Source organism: Filicampus tigris, chromosome 4 (genome assembly GCF_054856515.1).
Source record: "Filicampus tigris isolate MCC_2025a chromosome 4, RoL_Ftig_1.0, whole genome shotgun sequence".
Taxonomy (NCBI): domain Eukaryota; kingdom Metazoa; phylum Chordata; class Actinopteri; order Syngnathiformes; family Syngnathidae; genus Filicampus; species Filicampus tigris.
In genome coordinates this window covers 13,267,378-13,291,853 of record NC_141220.1, presented here as the reverse complement: position 1 = coordinate 13,291,853, position 24,476 = coordinate 13,267,378, and the positions used below count along the sequence as shown (strand labels likewise).

At 39.4% G+C, this 24,476-nt stretch overlaps 2 protein-coding genes across 2 annotated transcripts in view; one reads left to right on the top strand and one right to left on the bottom strand.

Annotated features, from left to right (window-relative positions):
- The window catches only part of cdh13 (cadherin 13, H-cadherin (heart)), a 311,068-nt gene that overhangs the window by 220,554 nt on the left and 66,038 nt on the right, over positions 1-24,476 (top strand). The gene's annotated exons all lie outside the window — the stretch shown is intronic.
- LOC147148543 (uncharacterized) lies at positions 1,141-19,325 on the bottom strand. Its single transcript, XM_086029055.1, has 5 exons — positions 19,222-19,325; positions 14,795-14,859; positions 14,571-14,663; positions 2,214-2,314; positions 1,141-1,205 (listed from the first exon to the last, which is right to left on the bottom strand). The coding sequence occupies exons 1-5, from the start codon at positions 19,307-19,309 to the stop codon at positions 1,193-1,195; spliced, it is 360 nt and encodes a 119-aa protein (XP_085885181.1). The 5' UTR covers positions 19,310-19,325; the 3' UTR covers positions 1,141-1,192.

Below are 24,476 nucleotides of genomic sequence, written 5' to 3'. Positions count from 1 at the left end.
AAATGTATGTATTGTATGGATGCTGTTAATAGCTCTTTCTAAATTGGTCGCTCCATTTTATTAATTTAAGTAGTCTCACAGAACTCCAAAAAACAAGGACATTTTAGTGTTTAATGCAAAAGAAAAAAAAATATGCGAAATGTCCCATAATTTCTTTCTAGTTTGTAGACATGTCACTGAGTCCGATCATCTTTGAGCTATCTTTAATAGAAATGTAGTGACACGAAAGGGCAGTGAGGTTTTATAAATATTTTATACAATTGTATTGTATTGTATATTCTAACAAATTATTGATTGTCGTTGATGTTTTTGTGGTACAAACTTGTAGGTGGAGGTACTTATATATTTGTTTGTTGTATATGAACAAAAAGAGCAAATTATTATATTTCAGTACACATTAACCAAGTTGTTAATGGATTTTGAGTTACACTCCCCCAAAATCCCAATTTAAAATGCTGTACTGCTAAAATATTATTGACTGTCAGGATATCTATTTTGAAAGTTGCATGCACAAGCCAACAAAGTTGTGCACATTTTATTTGAAAATATTAGTTTCAATGTATTTTTTTTTTCTTTTATAGTAGTAGCAACAAGATGGCTCATGTCATGCCTGAAGAACAGTAGCAGTATTGATTCGATCAAAAAGACGAGGGTAACACTAATTCATTTTCTTTTCAAAATACAGCATATCGTCTCTGTCCTGTGAAAAATACTTATGTCCAATTTTTGAAAAATGTTTAATTTTCATGTTAATGCGATGTCAGTAAAGCGGAAACACTATTCACGTAAAAATAAGAAAATTGAAAAAAATGGACATAAGTGTTTTTCACATGACAGCGATGATATGCAGCTAACAATATACATTTTTAATTCAGAGCCACATTTATCAATGTTATCATTTAGTTGAATAATTTATTTTGATTACATATTTATCCAAGTTACCATCATCTCAAACAGTATACTTGGCCTGATAAATATTTTTATGTAATTATATTTTCAGAAATGTAGACAGTCATGTCCAGGATGATCTCTTTGGTGATGGTCGCAACTCTGACCCCGCATCCTGACTTGAAGTGTAACTGCAAGTCACTGGTGACGGCTGAGATGCAGATGGAGTGGGCTGAAAAAACAGCAGAGTTGGAGATGGAAGCAAACACTGATGACAATCTAGATCGACGATGAACACATGCCCTCAGAAGGACCGCCTGACTTGGGGGACGATGTCAATGACGACGTGGAGATTGAAACAGAGCCACGAGAAAATGAAAACACAGAAATTAAAATACTTGACAAAATCATGAGTACTAAATTGCATAAATATACAACACATCAGAGTATAATAGACATCAATTATTTCACCGCGTATATTATTTGTATATTATTCAATATCATTGGACGCTATGAACAGGCAATACTTTTTGTGTGTGGAATTGTATTTATGTAAATCAGTTTCAATCAGTTGAAATTTGATTTCTGACATACACATGAAGAATTTACACATTGTTTGATAAATTTTCTAGGGATGTAACGATTAATCTAAAATCAATTTAAACTGCATAAAATATGCATCGATGTACAAAAAAAAAAAATAGAATCGATTTGCAACACCATGTTAACAATAGCCGCTCTCAAATTATGTGGCGCAAATTTTTCTCTCAATAATGTCTTATCTCCCGCTGGTGAAAAAATGATTGGTGCCGAAGAACGAGGAAATATGTTTACAAATCCGGTATTTCCTTTAGTATTTATAGGTAGTTTAATAGTACTAGTGCAACTCAGCATAGTGTATTGTTTTTTGGTTCCATTTTAAAATGCACTAAACATTCAGCAATACAATATTTACGGCCACAATTCAATTTCAATTACTGGTACTCCACTAAAAACAAGTCAGGAATGCTGGTACAACCTGCACAGTTTAGTACAAGTTGATTGTACTATCATCTTGTCTTTATTCTTTTGTACAATACCTTAAAGAGTTCTAGCTGTAAGCTACTGATAGTCATATAAGAGCAGCAGCTTGCTGGTGCGATTATGCCGCAATTTACATATGATCTGATTAGTCAACTAATCGCAACTCCTGTTGGTGAATAGTCGACTAGCAAAATGATCGTTTGTACAGTCCTATTTGACACTTGAATCTGGGCTGGAGTAAATCGTTCCATCCATAACATTTACAGTAGATCTATTAAAATAATTTCAGGAGAAAACGTAACGGGGTATGCTGAACAAGTAGGTATGCTGATGATACTGCAGTGGACTTCGGGGGTGGTTTACAAAGTGCTGCAGCTGGGCTGATTTGCTCAGAATGAAGAAACTACAAAAGAAAAAGAGATCATTGTTAATAGGATTCAGATTCAGGTTTTATATCATGCAGCCACTTGTCAACCAAAAGATTGAGTAAATTCAACGTTTTTTTTCAGTGTACTGACAAACTATAATTTAATGCATATAAAACACACAGTGACATTTCATATATTTATCTAGGAACACACAATCACAAGTTTGCTCCATGGGGCGTGTAGCGACTCCAAGCAGCCTTGTCGCTTCTGAAAGAAAGTGGGTGGGTTGGGTACTTGTCTTGACGCGCTGCTGTTACGGTGGCTTGACAATTGAAACACTTGAGTCTTGAATACGCTTTGATTGGTTTTAATGAAACAGTGGCTTTCACGGATACACTCTGGATGGTTTGATGGTAGCACAATATGACATAATGAAACTGTAGCGTAGCGTGTAGAAAAGTATAGCGTATGACGAAGCGTGGCGTGGCATAGCGTAGCAAAGCGAAGCGAAGTATATGGCAAAGCGGTCAACAAAAAAAAACGGCTACCCAGCCCAACTCTCTCTACCATACAGCTGGGAAGCACGCCTATTTAAATTACCTGGCATTCACCACTTACAACATGTGACCCAAGCACCAGCCTGTTATCATAGCAACCAAAACACCACGTGACATAATTCAATTATGGCGCCTACAGGGCGGATTCATAATTTGCTCTTATTATGCATAATAGATGTTACATAGAGACTCAACTGTTCTACAACTAGGTATCAATAACGGCTGCTGGTGGTTTGGGTATGCCAGAGTTACCGAGGAGTGAATTCCCAGTCAGCCCTGTTTTAATGTTAAGTCACTTGCATTAAAGGCAATTCCAATGAAGCTGACGTGTGTGCATATATGTATTAATATTCCAAGATAGTGCACTACCAACTCATAAAAATATACACAACACACACTATCTCAGTGTCTACAAACACGGTATACTGTTCTTATGAATATGTAATATTTGTACCAAAAAACATATAAGGACAACAACACTCAGTAAGATGTATAACAGCATAACAAAATAGCCCTCTGTGATTGGTCTTCAATATACAAGAAATTATGCGCAGCATTTTTTCTTTTGCATTAAATACTACTTGTTTTTTTAGTTCTGTGAGAATACTTAATCAATAAAAACGTAGCGATGAATTTAGCAAGAGCTATTAACAGTATCCTTGCAATACATTTTTGTCGACGTCCTAAATTGTGGGTACATCGATACGTTGAAAACAGAGCTACATTAGCCAAGTACTAATGCTAACAGTGAAACACATCATTAGATTGCAATCTATCACCGTAAGCCTGAGTCCAAAGCTATTATTTGAGAGAGAAATACATATTAATCCTTTGGATATACACGTCGCTGACTTTATCTGCTGTGAAGATGCGTCTCCTGAGTCGCTGGAAGCGCCGTCCGATCCGCTCGCGTTCGCCATCTTTGTTTTCTTATCCACGCATGCGCGGGTAGAGGAATCACGGATCAATTAGCTCCCCTTGGGACCTGCCTGTGTTCTGCTTGATATCATCCTAATTTGCATGTTGTGCAGATTTGTCCTCTCAAAGTGATTTGTATCCTCAGCTGGCAATTTGTGCGTAGTGAACATTCATAGTCGTAGAAGCGAGAGTTGTATTCAAAAAACAATGACACGCACAGTTTTTATTCGGACTCACAAGAAAATAAGTCAAACCCTCACAATTTTGATTCGTACTCACAAGAAAAAAATTCAAACCCTCACAATTTTGATTCGTACTCTCAAGAAAAGAAGTCAAACCCTCACAATTTTAATTTGTACTCACAAATTATTACTATTACGGATACGAATCGTTAATCATGCATATGCCTTTTTGACAGCGATCTTACTCCATGTACCTGTAGTCAGTTGCCCGACTAAGCTTGGCTGAGCAGATAGTTTTCGTGTGACATCATATACCACCATGTTTGAGGTCGATGTATGAATTTGTTTATCAGTCATCAGGGGCAAATGTTATATTAGGAAATAGCTGTGTTGTGTCTTCCAAACACGGCGAGGTAAACCCATTAAGGAAGGGAGTCCATAACCGCGTCTCTACCACTGGAGCCGGGAGCGCTGTTGCATCTTTCTACCCCCTTAAAGCCTTCAGCGGGTATACGTCATTTTCTATGTATTATTTAATTATCGGTCTCTTAACCAATGAAATGCATCAGAATAGACACGTAACGATGTGGTGAGTCGTCGGAGGATTTCCGGAATTTTTTCGAGCAGTAATGGCGGACGCTGTCAATCGCGGGGGCTCTGAAATGAAGAACGGCAGTGATATAGACAGCGCGATTGTGGACTTTGAACCAGTAGAACTAGTTGAACGTGATATATGGTTAAGATATATGTTTGTAGATAATGACAATATCAACATCTTTGTAACAGAAAAGAGGATGGTAATAATTACCACTCAATTTTTTTCTTTTAATTAAAAGTGCTTCTCTTTTACTGACACTTTATTTTTACGTCTTCGATTGAAACAGTAAAAATGAATTAACTCGGGTCTGTGTGAAAGCCACACGTCTAAGCTCTCAAATGCTTTTGGATTTATGTTTCTGTCTACTACAGGGACTGAGATATTCATTATTTTGTAGGTGTTGCATTTCTGGGAAAACTCCAGATTTTCAAGCGTAATTCCAAAGACGACCTTAGGTTTTGGGGAGCTGTTGAGCCAGGCACTTTAGGCCTTAATGGGTTAAAAGCAACACAGAGGAAACCAGTAAGTGATGAACGGTGTTCACTGTTTCGAACATATTCGCCGAAGGACTGATTAATCTTACAATACTAGCATTACAAATAAACATGGTTTAAACATGGCCAGCAATTGTTATACGATTTGGGTGAGATAAGGGCCTACATTGTGGATACCAGATGTGGACCACTAAAGGACCGTAATTGTGACTACGTTTACATGCAGTGAATTTTCGGGTTAAGTCAAAATTGCGATTTCTGAAACATTCTGAATAACCCGTTTACATGATTGAGCGGACAGAGTTGCTCTGGAATTTGAATAACCCACAGTGAACAGCGGCGGATGAGCGCCGTGACTCAAATAGATGTAATTTCCGCTTGTCACATTCAACTGTCAATAAAACACTTGATATTCTTGTCAATCACCGCATGAATAAAGCAGCCAGTTTCCTCCTCGCTCCAAAAGTGTGCTTTTGTGCTGCTTCTGAGTTTGTTTACCTCTGCTTGTGTACTGTGGGTTGCACGTCAAACACCGCGCATACAAGCACTTCCTGTACTACAAAGTGTCCCGTGCAATCGGGATATTCCAGTCGTGTCTGTGTTTGTGCGCCGGAAGTATCTTTGGCTTTTTCGACCTCCCCTCCTCCTTTTTCATCCATTTTTCAGCAATAATGGTAAATATAGCATCTTATTTTTTTTATTTGAATGTATTTGAGGGGTTTTTTTTACATAAATTTCGACTTTAACGGTGCAATCTGACATACGCGGAAATTTGGGTTGGATTGCCAGCGTAGGAGTGGAACTTGTTCATAAATCGAGGACTTCTTGTACACCGTTGCCATGAAAATACACTTCTTGGACATAACGGTATCCAGGCCGCAATTATAAAACAATCAAACGTCGGCAACCAATGATCCCCTGTAATGAGACCTTTTGTAAAACAGCAAGAATAATTTTGAACTTCAAATCTCTAAACACCATCATATAAGCAAACTGAAACTGACAATCCGTGTGATGCATGTCTGAATATATTTTACTAATGTAGGAGGCGGGTGCATGTCTTCAATTATCAAACAGCTGCTTAATTTAAATGTCAAGGATTATAGAGATTTGACACAATCCCATTCAAATCAAACATAGTCTGTGTGGATAATGTGCTTGCCCAATTGTATGCCCCAAATCCTTTTTCGCAACCTTTATTATACACATGTAACCACAATATTATGGGTTAGGGTGTGTAATGTCATGTAATATTGAGCTGTCAGAGCCATATGGTGAAATGTAATATGCAGTAATAACAGCTTTGACTCATGCTCAAATGTCATGTGCCTTGCTTGACTAGATATACAGTAGGTCCATACGGTCAATATACTACAAGGCTTTCTGTGAAATTGAGTTATGGCATTTTAATGCACAGAACAAGAGGCAATTAATGTTTTATTCAGATGAAGGTTAATTGTTGACGACAACATAAACACATTTGATTGATGGACAATAGTATAAATGCTGCTTCATGCAGCATGCACATTTCTGAGGCATTTGCAGTTTGACTTTTCCAACAGCTAAACCGCACCCATGCAGTATCTGCCGCTCTTTATAGGAAGCTGAATGGTCGTTGGTCAATTATATTAGTGACGGATTGTTACACAATTTGAATTGCAAGGTTAATGAGTCATCACATCTCTATGGGGATTTAGACAATTTACATCTACAATTAGATGATTCGGTTTTATGTATTTGTTTTCATAGTGTGGATTTGCTAGTATGCATTTAGATAGACCAAGAGAAAGAATAAACAATGCAAATAATTCTGATAAAAATCTCAGTACAGTTGATTGGCTGAGCTCACATTTCCATATTCTTTCTCACTACAGTACGAAGAGTGAAACTTGGCAACGGAAACAGTATAAAGTTTTGCGGGATTCTGAATATTGATGGGTCGGATTACCAATAGAAGTTGAGAATCAACCCAGTGGAAGAATGAGTGTGTCTGAGTTGCGGTGGCCAAGCTTTTTCTGCTGCTCCTCAGCGACCACACGTGAGAAGCTCCCCTAAAAGATGCCTGTCTGCATCTGCATTCCCTGCCTGGCCTGGAGCATATGGTGATGAACCCCAAGAACTGGGCAAATTTACAGATTTGTAGCCACAAACATACTCTTGACATAACAGTGAGTAATCACCAGTGTATAACCACCACCGCCATCTACTGCAAAAAGCATTGTGACAACAACAAAGTGTTCAAATGACACAAGAGGTCAAAAGAATTTTTGGAATGACTGATCGGAAATCGTATAGATGATACAATTATCATACAATAGGATCATTGTTTTACCATGTACGCCATATTTGCTCCATTACATATACAAAGTACTTACTTTGGGGGATAAATTGTACTTGTCGGAGTACTGGAACTACTTTTTACTTAAGTATTTTTGTTAAGAACAAACTCTACTTTTACTTTGTGACATTGACCTAGTATCCACCCTCTCTTTGTCTCTCTCTCTCTCTCTCTCTCTGTGTGTATATATATATATATATATATATATATATATATATATATATATATATATATATATATATATATATATATATATATATATATATATATATATATATATATATCTCCATCCATCCATCCATCCATCCATTATCTATACCGCTTGTCCTCACAAGGGTCACGGGCGTGCTGGAGCCTATCCCAGCAGTCTTCGGGTAGTAGGCGGGGGACACCCTGAATTAGTTGCCAGCCAATCGCAGGGCACACGGAGACAAACATCCGCACTCACAATCACACCTAGGGGCAATTTAGAGTGTCCAATCAACTTGCCATGCATGTTTTTGGAATGTGGGAGGAAACCGGAGTTCCCAGAGAAAACCCACGCAGGCACGGACGGGGAGAACATGCAGAGTCCACACAGGGAGGCCGGAGCTGGGATCGAACCCACGACCACTCAACTGTGAAGCGGACGTGCTAACCAGTCCACCACCGTGCCGCCGTATACATATATACATACAGATGGAAACTAACTATAATCTGGTCATTTTACAAGTAAATGTTAATTAAAATACACTACCCACTTTTAAATAATCATATATTTTTTAAATTAAACAATTATAGTAAATTTATTTACAATTTATTTAAATGGCCATACTGCTCGATCTTGTGATCGGATCGGTGATGCTATCGGTTGTTCTAGCTCGCTGATTGGTGAGCGGCCTTACAATCCTGATCTTGTAAAACCTAAAAATGACTTTCCGCACTTCTAGCAAATCAGCAAACCCTTGCTACGATCAAAGGAGTGAAATTCATTTGATGCTGAAAGCTGTGCATCCGTCGCCACCATTCTTGCAACTGCAATGTCTTGAAGGTATTTCTTTAATGACGTCTCCAGCATCCACTTGTTCTAAACGATGAACTGATTAAACGGTGGTTCAAGGCTCCTATGACCTCTCGTATGTTGCCTCCTCATTAAACTGACACGCCTGAGGGGGATTTCATTACATTTTGCACAGACATTCTCCTAGATCCAAGGATGAACTGTTTGGCGATCAACATCACTGTGACCTTACAAAACGTGTTGTCTCACACAAATTTCTAATGGGGTCAAATGAAACACTGATGTTTTATTTGTCATAAAGGTTAGAGGCCAACTCTACTATGACCTCATACCAAACTGCTAAACCTAAATCGATGCCAGCACACAGGAACATAAGACCCAAGTGTCACCATGACAACCAGATATGTGCCAATATGTGTGTGCGAAATCAAATCAAATGATCGATGTTTAGTATACGTTAATTTAAATATGTTAAATAGGTGGCATATTACTTCCATTTAGTCATGGAACACGCCAAAACGTTCTACCAAAATGTCACTTCTTTTCCTATTTCCTATTAAAAACATGTTTTGCAATTTCAATCTTTGTTAAACAATTTTGGTCAGGTAGAACGAACCACTTACCAAGGATAATAACAGGTAATACATCTATATTTCATTTAGTTGAGTGACACTTCATGGTGATCCAGACTTGTACCATGAATTTTCATGTGTTTATATCTGCAAATAGAATGGAATGAGAAAGCCTCATTGGTATGCATGAGATCCATTAAATATTCACTCATCAACTCTATATTTTATTTGGATTCCCTTTACAGTGGTACAAATCACTGGTAATGAACTGTGCTGACATTTTTCCGCAGTAGCCTAATAGGCAAAGCTGTACCAGTTTGAACAGGAATGAAAGGTTTGCCCAGTTTGCCAGTCATACAGCAATCAGTTTGATTAGGAAAAATGTAAATAAAAATTATAGTATATTATCAAACTTTATGTCCTCACTTAAAACTGTCATTATATCATAATTGGCTAATTTCTATTAAATGAGGTTGGTGTTTACTTACAAAAATGTAAATATAGAGTTTAGAAAAAAATCACAAAAAAAGATAATGAAAGCCAAAGCACAATCAAATCATTAACATAATGCCTCAAACTATAGGTTGGATTCCTACCAAAGTAATCACTTGCCACTTTCTTTGGTGCAATTTACTAGTTCTGGACCATATTCCCAAGTAAACATGGCATATTTTAAAAGAGATATATTAAGCCATTTACCCCTTCAAATTACAACAGTTCCCATGTGTCTTAAAAGAAAAAAAAAAAACAGAAAAAAAAGAAGTGTGAGAAACGGCATGCACGGCTTTGCATTAACATGACAACCACTGATCTTAAATCCTGAGCGAATGTATGAAAGATGTCTGCCAAAGAAAATACATCAGTATTGTACAGCCCAATAAGTTTACACCCAGAGGACTCTTCTGACGGAATGTAAGGACGGAAGCTCTTTTAACCCATTAAAGCCTGAAGCCCCACGTGAGACATCTCTCTAAAACCTACGGTCATCTTTGGAGTCACCCTTGAAAACCTGACATTTTCGCCACCTACAAAATAATTAATATCTCAGCCCCTGTAGCAGACAGAAACATAATTCCCCCCAAAAATGAGAGCTTAGACATGTGGCTTTCACACAGGCCCGAGTTTATTCATATTTACTGTTTCAATCGAAGATGCAAATATTTTTAATTTTTAAAAATCGAGTGGTAATTACCATGCTGTGTTCTCTTAGTTGACTTTTAAATTGTCATTTTCTATGAACATATATACTAACCATACATCATGTTTGGATGGTTTCACGGCTTTAAAGTACACAAGTGTGTCATCTATATCACTGTCATGACTTAAATCAGAGCTCTCGCGGTCGACTGTGCCGCCATTACTCCTCGAAAAAATTCGGGACATACTGAGACAACTCACGACACCGTCATGTGTACAGTATATTCTGATGCATTTCATTGGCTAAGAGACTGAGGATTGGATTAAAAAAAGCAAATGACGTATACGCTCTCCCGGCTTTAAAGGGAGAAACACGCAACAGCGCTCCCGTCTTTATTGGTAGAAATGCGGTTATGCACTCCCGTCCTTAATGTGTTAAAGGACGAGGACGGACGGGGTTGGAGGATGTTTATTTTTATGAATAAGGACGTAGGGACGATGAAGGTAGGGTACCCAGGTTGCGGACGGAGGACGGACCGTCAAAAAAGGGTAAAGTGCCCATCTCTGAAAATCATTTTCTATTTGGAGCGTTCATGTTCTTTCAACCAATAACTCATAGTTTCGAATGATTCAAGCAATCCACAACAATCAAGTCTACTTTGTCATCTGCTGTGTTGGCATAAGAGGGAATTGAGTGTTCTACTGTATATGTAGTGCTGTAAAGTGCAGCCAAATGTGTGTCAGGAAGGTCCAGATGGCTTTTCTAAAAGGAAGCACGGGTGCTACTGATTAACGAAGGACTGGGCTCCTGCAGCTCTCTATTATGTTTTATTATTAAAGTACAACCTTAACATTACTGGGATAAATGACAAGATTTTTTTCCCCCACTGAATTCAAGAAAATCTAATAGTTTCCTCTTCATGGCTATGATTATTTTTTAGTTTTCTCATTTACTGTGCTATCTGTGTGTATGAGAACTGGGGTTATTTTAGGTCAGTGCTCTTCTCCTCTCCAATTTGTTTTTGTATTTGGATCATTTCCAATAAAAGTAAACATTCATTAATTTAGACTCTGTGGAGAGACAGCTATGGCCCATAAGGAAGAGAAATGTTGTTAATGCGCTCAATAATTGTAGCAGATACTTTGTTCATTCTTTGATACATTTATTTATTATGCAAAACCAGTGAAGAAACGTAGTTTTAATGTTTTGATCTGTATTTTATTTGTTATAATCTGTATTTTATTTGCTATAGTTTTTTTTTTCTTAAACCCGGTTCACACGGCAGGATAATCGGCCCAATTCTTTTCTAGAATCTCCCCTCCCGATAATCGCAGGTTAGCTCCAATTTTCGCAATGGTTCCAAATATAATTTTAGCAGATAACCCTGCCGTGTGTGGTGTGCTCAGACTGTTCTCGGCCATTCAGGAGGATTCCCGACCTCAAATCGTGGCTATTAAACATAGTTTTGGCCTGACTTTGCACCATGTCTGGAGTGCCCTGAGGATAAACAAGCACGCAGCCTGTTGACAGTGACGTTCAGCCAAACAGAAAGCGAGGTAACGGGGCAGCAAGGAAGCACGGTGGGAATCCAAACTCAAAACAGTTATTGTGCAAAAGAGCCCAACGTCTGTTACCGCCCTGTTCCACTGAGATGTGTTTTGTGTGCACGAGACATAGCGCTCTATTGTCATGCGCAGTACAAGTCTAGCGGGAGGTGTGGTCCAAATCTGCACAGAGGCAGGTTCGACCTTATGTTAGTGTATTTGCAGATGTACGCAAGCTGGCACAGCTTGGCAGATTTTTAAAAAGGGTGTTTTGTGTCATTGTGGTGGTGAACACAGTCAATTTGATTCACTGCCAATCTCATACATTTTAAATGCAGTACGCGAGAAGTGCACTGATCTGGCATAAGAAGAAACTGATTTGCTGTAGTCCAGATCGAGCGTGCAAACTGCGTTCACAAAGAACTGCAAGCTGGGACGAATGATATGAAGTTGACTAGCAAGATCACAGATCTGTTTGTTATGTAACAAAACACTTTTTCAAAGCACTGTAAAACGGTGTGATTTCATTGAATATGTGAAATTCTTGGGGTGACCCCAAGAATTTGAGTGATAGAGGAATATATGGAATCCTCAAATTTATCAATATTTGTGTCAGCATATCGTCATTGTCCTGTGAAAAACATGTATGTCCATTTTTTATTTTTGGGGGGGTTTTCACATTATTGCGATGTCTGAAACGTGGAAAACCCTTTTATGTAAAAAAAAAAATAAAAAATGGACATAAGTGTTTTTCACAGGACTGTGTACCCTCTTGAACTCTACGTATTCCTCTTATTGGCTCGCCGTGCAGTTAAGGTGAACCAATCAAAGTAATCCGGTGATGGATCTATTAACCCTAATTGGACGGTGATGAGGACCATTTAGGAGCAATAGTCCATCGGGATGGCTTGGCCAACTCCACTCCCAGTTGAAGGTCCACCCTTGTTTGATGCGCTCTAATCTAATTAACACTTTAGCAGCAACACCTGGGCTCTTCTGTGAAGGACGTACAGACGCTCATCTGCGTGTATGCTTCCCAGATGGGCCTTTAATGGTTTTGATGGTGGCAGGAGCATGATGATGATTGCACTTAGCTGAAACACTCACACTCAGTGACACACATGATGAGCACACTCAATCAAACACGTCCACCAACTATGTGTTCCACATTCAGTGTGGAGGTATGTTGTAATGGAGAACTATTTCAGTTCTCAATATACATAACTGCCCGCTAAATGAAGTGATTAGCCTGTGCTCTGATGGTGCACCTGATTAGATTAACCACACTTGTGCTTCCTGCTCCAACTCACTGCAACCTTAAACCCAACCTTGACCCCAATTAGCCTCACACTCATCAGAAAGAGCTGAGGGACACCAGTGCTCGGCATCTTATCATCCCACCACTAATCGGCCTAACTGAGTGGGATGGATATGGCAAATGCACCAAAGTTAATATATTGTAAGCTATTTTGAATACCACACAAAGTAAGTACATTTATTTTTGTCAAGTCCTTCACATTCAGCTGATACTTTAACAGATACCTGCATTTTGCAATGCAGCCTACCCGGATTAAACTACAAAGTTACGGTATTATCTTATGCCCCCTTCAACATTATGACCCTCTACCCTGAACACACCCTCAAAAAAGTCCAAACAAAGCCTATTGTACGAGCCATTTCTGTTAGGTGGATTTATTTTGGTATATTCGACCTCCCACCACTCGGGGGAGCAGTGGAGTCAATTTGCCACTTCTCTATCTATATATTTAAGGCAGTGACGAGACCCAGGTGTTACGAGTGTTGACAGGTAAACGGTTTTGGACCGTGGTGGTGGCGTGGTGAAACAGGTGGACACGTATATAGTTTCAATATTGGAAAAGAGGAAAAGACAAAGGCGGAAGTTTGGTGCCGTCCCAACAAAATGGGAAGAAAATAAATCTTTTAGTGGACATTTTGGTCATTTAACCACGAGTCAAACCGAGCCGTCAGCAACCACCGTGGCAATTTTGATTGGCAAAAGCGTCACAACACCAATTATTTATTATAAAGGCATAATGTTTCATATTGTCAAAAATATTTCGATTGCAATGGGCCAGTACCCCAAGTGGCCAGGTATGGGTGCTTATAACTGCTCACGGCAGTTTTTAATTGTATTGGTACAGTTCAAATGCACCATTCTTGCTAGACCTAACTGAAATGATTCATATGGACACAAAGCAATAGTTGACATTATATAGGTCCACTAGTGACTAGTAACTATGTGAAGAACTAAGCTAGCCACTTCAACCTAATATTAAAATAGAGCAATACTGATAAAATGAAAAATCACGTCAAAGCTTCTTCACAACTGTCAGACGACAGGCAATAGTTCAGCTGTGATCTGCACAACCCGAAGCCTTAGACATTGACGTAAGACAGCAGGTCAAATTTCAACTTCACTTTCAAATGAGCAAAGATGGGTAAAAGCAAAGCGAGGCCGTTGTTCTCTACGAGGACTGATTCAAAGTGAAAGACAGCACAAAAGTGGATTTTTGTCACTGCTGTGACTCGCTCACAGAGGAATGGATGCAACATACAGCATGTATGCCACGGCTGTCTGTCATCAGAAACATATTGCATTCATTTGAGATGTACACAGTAGCAACATCCTACCAAAAGAAATTTGCGACTTTATCAGCAAGTTTTTTGTCCATTTCCGTCATAAACGAGTCCTATTAAACTTTATGTACCCTTTGTTGTCTACCTGAATTCAGCCAATCTTATGCAAGTGATCAAGGCCTCATCCTCTGTCTATGCAACTGCAGCGAACACATCGTCAATCACAAATATGCCTCAAGCCCCACCACCTCAACAACTTCACCAAGTAATCCAGTGTGTGCCGGTTATCATAAGTAAATGCTGTTAGCTTACACTAACCTGTACATCCCAAACTGAATGCAGCTCTGCTTACCTTTGGGTTTAACATAATGCTTAGACAGTGCAGTTTGGTGGCAGGACTCCAGCCATTGCCAAAAAGTGGTTCTTGATCCTTGGTCATTCCTTGCTGTCAAGTCATGAGCAGAGAGACTTAGTGAGAAGATGGGTGCCATAAATTATCCATAGTTCTACATAGCTGTTGGGCATGCACAGTCACATTTTCAGAAATAAAGAGCAGATAAAGATGGGGTCACCAACCTTTTTGAAAAGGAGAGCTGCTTCTTGGTTACTGATTGATTGAGCTATGACTTTCATACACACTTCTGAAATAACAGATTTTTATCAAATTACTTTAAAATATATGTTATTATTAATGATAATATTCTGATCGTGTTAATGATTGTTCACAATACTTAACAATGACTCAACAAATAGGAAACAATCTATTGAGTGTTTACATTCTCAAATGATCATTTCTACAACCGTCCTTGGAAATCACGATATTTCGTCACTATTGAGCTATTTTTAGACCAAGCCTGCAGACTACTAATATGGACCTGGAGGGCAACCTGGTGCCTGTGAGCACCATGTTAGTGACCCCTTGAAATACATACAGTAAAGGATTTACTTGTTTTTTAATTACCGCATTTTACGGACTATAATTCGCTCCGGAGTATAAGTCGCACCAGTCATACAATGCATAATAAAGTAGAAAAAAACGTATATAAACTGGAGTATAAGTCGCATTTTTGGAGTAAATTAATTGTGCTCTTAGTACACATCATTACAAGTCATTCCCAGGATTAAAACAGAAATACAGCAGCCTACGTCGCATCGACAGAAAATGAAAATAAGGATATATAAAACAATTATGACAGCAAAAGCCGTTAAAGCTGAAGTCAAGCCAAACATATTTTTTTCAAGAATATGTTCCCAGCAGGCCCACTAGTTGAAACACGGCATTCTGATTAATTTTGCGTTTGTGGAATTAACCAGCAAAATGCACTTGTTTTTAACCATCTCAGGGGGCGTCCATTTTGTCTTCTGTCGACTGAAAATGACATCACAACTGCTCACAACGACCAATCACGGCTGACCTGTTTTCTGAATCTGAGTCGTGATTGGTCGTTGTGAGCAGTTGTGATGTCATTTTCAGTTGACAGAAGACAAAATGGCCGCCCCCAGAGATGGCTAAAAACGAGTGGATTAACACTTATTCCACAAAGGCAAAATTAATCAGAATGGCGTGTTTCAACTAGTGGGCCTACTGGGAACATATTCTTGAAAAAAATATGTTTGGGTTGACTTCCGCTATAAAGCTGAATTTAACAATCGGTAACTGAATCAAAAATGCCCTGTGTTCTTTTTGGGTGCCCATTCAAACTTTGGGAAAAGTTGACAGGGCATAGTCGTATGTAGGAAAGTGTATTCTTTTCTTGAGTTTATTTTACAAATACTGTGAGAAGGGTATACATTATTAAGCATGTGTAGTCCACAAACCGGAACACCTGCTGGGATCAAAATGAAAAAGAATATGGAGGTCTTTATCCGAACCATTTTTTGTTTTGTTTTCATTTTTTTTTTTTAATAAGTATGTATTAACTGGAACTGTGTTTGTTTGTGTAGTTTTTATTGCACACTCTTTTTTTTGGGGACTTGCTGGCCTGAAGCCAAAGGGAAATCCACAAGTCTTTACTATATGTTTAAAAAAAAGAATGAAGCTGTAGTAATAGGAGAAGAAAGAAAATAAAGAACCTACTTGAGAGTACCTTGAGCATCACCTTGGGGTGTGGGGGTGGCGATTGAGGCTTCTCTTCTCTAATTTCAATGGCTGTCTTGTTTTGCAGAGCTGCTCTCCAGCTCAATTATTTGAACGATTGTGTTCCTTTTATAGAGCTGGAATTGAGGTAACAAATTATACTTACACATTTGTGAAGCCATGTACCCCCACTGTAGTTAGACACATTTGGGCACACGCATGGACACATGCGCGTATGGACGCACGCACATGTATGCATGCTTTGAATGCGTTACACATGACACAAGAAATATTTTCGTTGATGGGAGATTTTGGGGGGAAACGAAGTATATGGCCCCTCTGTCTGTGGCTGTGGCTGGCCCCCAGGTGGATGCCCGGGACCACTTTTATGTTGGCACCTCTCTCTGCATGCCCCTGATGGTGTGTTATCTTTATCCAATCAATTTCTTATGCTCTTTAGGCTCTTTGAGCCTATCATAACTGACTTTGGGCAAGAGAGGGCTCCAACCAAAACTGCAGGATGACTACATTTATTTGGAACAACATGGAGTGTTTTTGGCCTTCCTACCCCTTAAAATGTGTGTGTCTGTTCTTCAGAGAGTATACGTTATGAAGGATATTGATTGGTTTATGAAGGTAAACTGCCTCTTGTGCTTCTGCTAAAGATTTTCTCCTGTTATTAGGGAGAATTTTCTCTCACAACTACCGAGTAATTTTCCAATGGTTGTCAAGTCTGGGAGCAGAATCCCAAAGAACACAATTTTCTTAAATATTGCCATAACTTTCAAAGTTAATGTCATAGATCTGAAACTTGAAGACTGTCAAATCTAGTGAAATAAACGTTTCTTTTTTTTTACATTTTAAATGGTTGCAGCAACAATCATGTCAGAATATTTCTTTGCAACGTGTTTCATAATATTTGTAGACAATCAGGTGAATGGTTGGATAAACTGTTTTTATGTACTACGCATGTACACGGTACACGCACCAATTAAAAAAAAGTGAAGCACAACGCTTTTGAAGATCGAGGATATTATGCTATTTGCCATAACTCTATGGTTTGCTGAGTACTGATTTTGACTGACTATAGAAGTTGTATTGCCCCAAATAGTAGATTTTGGTATACGGTAAACCTGCGGGCACCCAGTAGCCCCCAAGGACCACTTAAGTAACCTGCAGGTCCTTTCTAAAAATAACTCATGGGACATCCTGATTTCCTAGCAATGCCGTTGAAGCGATCGTTTTATCATGTAAACACTTGGAAAAATATGTAGAAAAAAATAGTTGCATATATTTATTGGTTTCCTAACTTACTAAATCCATCCATCCATCCATCCATTATCTATACCGCTTATCCTCACAAGGGTTGCGGGGCGTGCTGGAGCCTATCCCAGCTGTCTTTGAGCAGTGGGCGGGGGACACCCTGAAATGGTTGCCAGCCAATCGCAGGGCACAGAAAGACAAACATCCGCACTCACAATCACACCTAGGGGCAATTTAGAGAGTCCAATCAACTTACCAAGCATGTTTTTGGAATGTGGGAGGAAACCGGAGTACCCGGAGAAAACCCACGCAGATACGGGGAGAACATGCAACCTCCACACAGGGAGGCCGGGGCCGGGATCGAACCCACGACCTCTGAACTGTGAGGCGGACGTGCTAACCAGTCGACCACCGTGCCGCCCACTTACTAAATCATTGTTTTTAATTATTGTGAGAAATCATTATGATCACTGTCTTCACATACAGAAGATGGTCATCATTCATTTATAATTAAAGCATATAATTAAAGTATATACATATTTGTGATTGAGCCTATGTGAATGTTCTTGTTGGGTGAATGTGTCTTAAAAATGGTTTACCCTTTTTTCAACTAAATAATGAACCTATAAAAAGTGAGTGTCTTTTATGTCAAGACTTTCACATCCATGCTTCATAATTAATGGTTAGTGTCAGTACTTTAAGTGGAAAAAAATAAGTGATGGTACTCCCCTTATGCAGCTGTTACCAGGTAACTTGGGTAATAGCAGATCATTACGTTAATTGGTTGATAATCGATAATGAAGACAATAAATAAGTTAGTAAGTTCAGGGTGGCACGGTGGGCAACTAGTTAGCAAAATTGGCCTCACAGTACAGAGGTCCAGGTTTCGATTATGGCCTCCTGTGTGGGTTTTCTCCAGGTACTCCAGTTTCCTGAGTCACGCCAACATTTGTGGGTTCAACTGTTTTCAAACAGCAACTGCTGCATGTATTGGCAAGAAAAATTATCATAAAGCAAGCAGGAAGACAAGCCAAGCTAGCTGTCACACCACCACTCGGGCCAACTTAAAAATAAAAGTCTTCTCAGACTATTGCATTGATGTCAATGTATTATTTGGTAAGTTTGTATTTGGAAATTAGCCTTTGCATTGGCAGCGTGTTACATTATGTTTGCAGCTTCCTTGACATGTCTTAATTACAGCGCACACACAACAAAAACTGTCACCAGAGGCAGGAAAAAAAAGTCCTACATTATTTTTTAAATTTAAGGTACCCGAATTCCGTAACGAGTCGTATGAGTATCATAAAGTGCAAGAAAGAAATAGAACAAGAGAGGGTACTGTGGGCTCATATTAAGTCCCGTTACACTGTAAAACATCCCAGTACACTAGAAGCAAACATTGAGAAGTGCTGGCACTACCTGTTCAGTCGTTAGACTATTACCATATACACTACATGGTCATATCTTATTGTGAAATGTCAATAAAAGGGGTTTCATACAATAAAATCAATTATGAGATTGAGTTGGTTGTGAGCATGGCTGTAGATTTTAGATAGTATCTGTGCTATACTAATCTGTAATAAATACACGTTTTACATCGAGCAAGTGAGAAAAGGCTGTAGGAGACAAAGCACTCCCTGCAAATTGGATCATGATATCATACCTGTACAGCATGTTGATGTGGTGCCTGACGTGGTATTCCAGCATACAGCGCCCACTTCACAGTGGTGATCTGTGATCACCCTCCTCATTTTCTTCTTGTCCTTTTCCGACCGATCTACTATTCCTGCCGTGCTTCCTCTCATCCCCACCCCCCCGCCCCCTCACTGCTTTGAATCTGTGATCAGCCCTTACTTTGAAGAAATCCTTTCAAGGCAAAGTGTGACAGTGGGAAATGTCATTCTCAGATCAGTCGTCTCTGAAACAAGGCTTGTCATGTCATGTGGTGTGCACCACTTCATTTTTTGTAACTGCTTTCACTAACGCAATTGCTTACTAAAATCACTTGTGGCTTAGAAATCTGTACCACATTTGGCTTTATGGCTTTTTCAAATAATTTCATACACGAGACATACACTACACTGAAAATAAAATGGTATGTTGAATTTACTCAATTTTATTTTGTCAAGTGGTTCCACTCAAAATCATCTGGATTTAGATACTTTTTTTTTTCTAAGTAGATGTGTAGTCTACTTAAAAAAATGTATCTGGATCCAGATGACTTCATTTCATGCAACCACTTGACAAAATACAATTGAGTAAAATCATCCATCCATCCATCCATTATCGATACCGCTTATCCTCACAAGGGGCGTGCTGGAGCCTCTCCCAGCTGTCTTCGGGCAGTAGGCGGGGGACACCCCGAATTGGTTGCCAGCCAATTGCAGGGCACACAGAGACAAACATCCGCACTCACACTCACACCTAGGGTCAATTTTGAGTGTCCAATCAACCTACCATGCATGTTTTTGGAATGTGGGAGGAAACCGGAGTACCCGGAGAAAACCCACACAGGTGAGAGCATGCAAACTCCACACAGGGAGCATGCAAACTCCACACAGGGAGGGGAACCCGCGACCTCTGAACTGTGAGGCGGACGTGCTAACCAGTCGACCACCGTGCCCCCTGAATAAAATCAACACACCGTTTTTTCAGTGTAATTGCTATTTTTAATCAAGTACTTCAGGGACTGGTTGTTCAAACCCGTCTTGATGCAATGCAACGTTTTGGCGAACAAAGACCGGTTTGTACATATTAGATGTATCATTTAGGCAGATTCATCTCCTCCTCCTCCCGTTTGTTCATATGGTCTAATCTGGTGTTTGGCGAAATCCAAAAAGAGCAGAAAGTTCAAGGAGCAGAAGTAATAAGTAAGTATCTCACACTTTGACAGTATTATTCTTTCACTTGGAGAGAAAATTCCCACTTGCTGTAACTCCAGCACTGAAGAGATGGAAACATCTTTTCTAGGCCAAGAATTGGCAGCGTTATAATTGAGTTGAGACTTGTGAAAGTCTCATTAAGACATTGTCAAGCTCCAGAAGAGACAACATGCAGTGTGTTTAGACACCACTGAGACTGCAACCATCCCAGAACCCAGCTCTTTTTCAGCTGGAGGCCAAAAGTTTTCCTGTGTACAAGTGTATTTGCGTGTGTGTGTGTGCATTCAATTCACAGGTCTGTAGAGCACCATCTGTTTTCACAGCATTTGGTCAATCAACAGCTTCTGAGGTTCACTGCTGCCGTCATGTGTGACAAAATAGGAACACCTGTTTATTGTCTCGGGCATTCTCCCAGCTCCCCTGGAGCAGCTGCTTTAATAGATGAAATTTAGGCAATACCACAAGCCTGGGTTGTGCCTCAACATAAAATTTCCAAGGCAATTTAATCCATTCAAGGAGTGTTTCTTCACTTTTACATCATTCAAAATACTGTAGAAGTATGATCTCTATTGTAATATGTATTGTAACTTGATATGTATGTAAAATGTCAGTGGTGCGTACATCTCACTCTTTTCTTTTAGTTCAAACAAAACTTGAAGTTGGTTTTGACAATCAAGATGCCCCTTATAAAAAGAGAGCCACGTTGTCAATTCATGTTATTCTATTTGATATATATTGAGCCCTATTTTCATAGACAGTGCATGTGTGCTCGGGCCTAAAAACCGGCACATCTTGATTTTTGTGCTTCTGCAAGCGTCAAGGGTTTGGGAATATCGGAGACTGCACTGTGCGGCTGGACGTTCCGCAGGACCGAGGGCACACCTCGCAATTTGGTGGCTGAAAGAAGCTGGAAACACATCTTAGTTGTGGCGCAGCTGGTGTAATGTGATTTTGATAAAGGCAGAGTGATATGCCTTCTTTGTAAGTAAGACTTTTCTTACCAAAGAAGCAGTTCAAGCCTACCACATAAAAGCAAAGTAACCAACTGTGACTAAAGCCGCAGCTAATGATAGCAACGAAGACGCTAACGTAGTGAGCCATTGCAAAGCTCTTTGCCAAACTAAACTCGAGGACAGCCCGCGTATGAGCAAGTATGCGACCAACGGGCTTACGAATGTTCTTTCCAAGTGAATAGCGATGAAGGCCGATCAACATAGTTGACGACAAGGGATTAATTGAGGTGTTGCAAACAGGGTCCAATGAACCATCATACAAACCAGCATGCAGGACTGCGGTGATGACTAAAATCAGTGAGATATATGACGGTGAAAGAAAATACAAAATTGACAATTTGGTGAGGGATTTGGACAAATAACCGCAGATCACTGGACCTCAACTCGCAACCACAGTTATTTGGGGGTGACTGGACACTTTATTGATGGTGAGTGGAACTTCAACTCATTTTGCACTGATTATCGTGAAAACAGAAACCAGGGTCTTGGCTGAATAATGTGAAAACAGTTCCTGAAGGTGGGAAATGACTGGCTAATTGAAAAATGATATAAAGCATAAATACAGATACATGCACACAGATCATGGGGGGCTTTGGGGCGTTTCTCAGCTATTTTTAAGTGAGATTAAAAATACATTAATTAGATCAATTAATTACAGATCATAATTCATTCTTCTCTCAACTGTTTTAATCTATTGACAGCCCTAATTATAGTATGAACAATTGTACCAGAGGCCTTTAAAGGTTGAGGAAAATCCAGCTGTATATTGTTTCTTATCATAGCTTTTGATATGTGTAGTGTCAAATTAATCACTGCCATTGTAGTTGACCTGTTTGACTTAAGTCCACATTTGGGTTGACTTTCCCTTTAATTGACTGGAGACCAGTCCAGTGTGTACCCTGCCAGCCAGGATAGCTCACCCACGACCCTGAACAGGATAAGCAATACAAAATAATGGCTGGAGCGTGACTGTTTCTATTATGGGAGATCTGAAAACCAAGCAGAGCTCTGCTGATTACTGGCCTATAAATGTTGTCCAAAAGGCATCCTGGTTTTAAAGGCCTCATGAAAAGCGTCACACTATAACTTTAGTTGAAAAATAAAACAAGCAAGAGTTTCCTGTGATTACTTTGAACATATAATAAAATGTGTTACATCGAGGACAGATTTCATTCCAAAAGAGTGCTCAATTTAACACTAAAATTGCACAAGATGTAAAAAATAATAATACATTTGACACAGCCGCCTTCAGATTGTTTCTTCTTTTTTACCCTTTCTCTAAAAAACACCAAATGCTACAATTTAACATTTATCTTAACACTACCCTTTAATGCAAGTGCACTTCATTGTGTTTTCGTGTTGCTCTTCCTGGGGTCCGTTTCACAAAGCAAGGGTCCAGTTCACGTCAGTTCAAGTAGGTTGAGTGAAAATTCTGAGTCTGCTTAAATCTGAAATAATGGAAACTTTGAGTTATCCGTTTCAAAAAGGAGGTAACTCAAACCAGAGAAAGAGAGATAACTGGCCGGTTTCAGAGAGAGAGGTAGCTTAAAGTGGAAATCAACCCAAACACTTTTTTTTTCAAGAATGTGTTCCCAGCAGACCCACAAGTTGAAACACGGCATTCTGATTAATATTGTGTTTGTGGAATATGCGTTAAGCAGCAAAAGCCACCCCTTTTTATCCATCTCAGGGGGCAGCCGTATTGTCACTCCTGTCGACTGAAAATGACATCACAACGGCTCAGGGCTCTGGTAATGACCAATCACAGCTCAGCTTCAGAAAACAGGTCAGCCGTGATTGGTCGTGGTCGTTGCTTAAGCCCTGAGCAGTTGTGATGTCATTTTCAGTCGACAGACGTGACAAAATCCCTAGAAATGGTTAAAAACGGGTGTATTAACTCTTATTCCACAAAGGCAACATTTATCAGAATGTCTTGTTTCAACTAGTGGGCTTGCATAGAACATATTCTTGAAAAAAATGTGTTTGGATTGACTTGTTCGTTATAACCTCGGTCAGTTACGGCAGTAACAGACTGTCTAAACCTAACGTCAGAACGGTGGTTTTACTCAATGAACCTTGATTTTCTCTATGTCCGCGCCCTCTTTTAGAGCCACACACTCCATTTCATTACTTCAGTTTCGGCGTAGCCTAGTTCTGTCATCTGTCATGAAAAAAAATCAGACTTAGTATATGGGAAGTCCATTAGGCACAGTATCACAGAAAAAAGTTTCTGTTGAATTTACTCAATTTTATTTCTTCAACTCGGTTGCACAAAATATAATTACCCACTGAGGGGTGAACATTTCCAACAGCGGTGAAGTTTTGTCTGGGTTCATTCGATGTCGCAAAACGGTCAACAGACGTTCCCTTGTACTTTTCTTGTCGCAGGGGAATTTTGAACATGTTCAAAATTTCCTTGCGATAAGAGAAATCACTAATACTGTTGGCGAACGTCTGGCAAATATTTTGCGACACCAAACGAACCCTGACAAACTATGAAATGAACATTCACTGTAAGATTCACTGCCTTCGAAAACACTCGCAATTGTTCGCCCCTCAGTGGGATAGGGGCTTTAGCATAAAGACAATATGCACATTACTGTTTATATACTATATGATGCTTAAAGAGGAAATCAACCCAAACATTTTTTTTCAAGAATATGTTAAATGTAGGCACACTAGTTGAAACACGGCATTCTGTAGTGCTTTTGTGGAATTTGAGTTAAGCAGCAAAATCCACCAGTTTTAGCCATCTCACGGGGTGGCCCTTTTGTCATTTCTGCCGACCAATCACAGCTCACCTTCAGAAAACAGCTCAACCGTGATTGGTCATTACCTGAGCCCTGAGTAGTTGTGATGTAAGTCTGTCAGTCGACAGAAGGGACAAAATGGCTGAAAACGGGTGGGTTAAATCTTATTCCACAAACGCAATATTTATCAGAATACCTTGTTTCAACTAGTGGGCTTGTATAGAACATGTTCTTAAAAATATGTTTGGGCTTACTTCCACTTTAAGAAAGGAA